Raw genomic sequence first — 1207 nt, 5'->3', positions numbered from 1 at the left:
ATGCGTTTCCCACAAGCCACTGTTGTCCTCTTTGCGGGCCTAACCTCGGCCGTCCCTGCTGGGAAACGTGCAGCCATCACTGACGGTTAGAGTTCAGCACCTGGCCTACTCCCTGGTGGGCATTTTGGCTAACCTCACCCTCAGCTGACATCCTCAACTATGCACTGACCCTTGAGCATCTTGAGAACACCTTCTACCGCGAGGGCCTCGCTATGTTTACAACGCAGCAGTTTAGCGATGCTGGCTACGACTCGACGTTCTATAAGAACATCATGAAGGTTAGCCAGGACGAAAAGGATCATGTTGACTTCCTCACATCAGCTCTGACGGGTATGCATACTATTTTACTAGATCCCATTGAACTGGTCCTCAGACTGACCCCCACCATGTAGCTGCTGGCGTCACACCTGTCAAGGAGTGCACCTACGACTTCGGATACACAGACATCAAGACCTTCCTCGCTACTGCATCCATCCTCGAGGGCGTCGGTGTATCCGCCTACCTTGGCGCCGCCGCCGATATCATGAGCAAGACCTATCTAACTGCCGCCGGGTCTATTCTGACCGTCGAGTCGCGTCACTCAGCCTACATCCGCGGCAAACTTAACGAGTCGCCATATCCCCAAGCCTTTGATGCTCCCCTAACTCTTAACGAGGTCTACTCTCTCGCCTCGCCCTTCATCACCTCGTGTCCCAAGGACAACCCTGCCCTCCCGGTTAAGGCTTTCCCCACGCTGACCCTGGACCCAAACGCCGGGACTGTTCGGACCGGCAGCACCGTCACTCTCCAGACTCCAGTACGCCACTGCTCCGCACTTACTCATACCCTGCAACTGCTAACATGTCCTGCAGGGCTATACGCTCACTGGCGACAATGGTGTCAAGCTTTATGCTGCCTTCATCGCCGTTACTGGGCCAACAGTTGTCGACGCTACTCCCGTTAATGGCGGTTTCTCCGTTAAGATCCCCGAGGGCTTTGCTGGCCAGACGTACGTTGTTCTCACCAGCTGCAAGGATGCGGTTACCGACGATACTGTCGCCGCCGGGCCTGCCCTGATCGAGGTATATTAATATACGCGCTCTAATATCAGGCTTATAGGCTAACAATAAGATAGATCTCCTCTTAATAGTAATATAGCCGTATTACAGATTAATACGCCTAGCCTCACTAGATAGCCGTAGGTCACGGGATTAGGGTTAGGGTTAGC

General features: G+C 53.9%; 1 protein-coding gene across 1 annotated transcript; it reads left to right on the top strand.

Annotated features, from left to right (window-relative positions):
• Positions 1-1126, top strand: ACO1O0_006778 (ferritin-like domain-containing protein; the record flags this gene model as incomplete). Its single annotated transcript, XM_083196158.1, has 5 exons — positions 1-85; positions 145-330; positions 393-796; positions 852-1061; positions 1115-1126. 5 exons carry the CDS (start codon positions 1-3, stop codon positions 1124-1126), a joined length of 897 nt encoding a protein of 298 aa, XP_083047366.1.
• Between the last annotated feature and the right edge of the window lie 81 nt (positions 1127-1207).

The sequence above is a fragment of the Amphichorda felina genome, assembly GCF_050947745.1.
Source record: "Amphichorda felina strain 45539 chromosome Unknown scaffold_7, whole genome shotgun sequence".
Taxonomy (NCBI): domain Eukaryota; kingdom Fungi; phylum Ascomycota; class Sordariomycetes; order Hypocreales; family Bionectriaceae; genus Amphichorda; species Amphichorda felina.
This window is presented reverse-complemented; position numbering and strand designations above follow the sequence as displayed.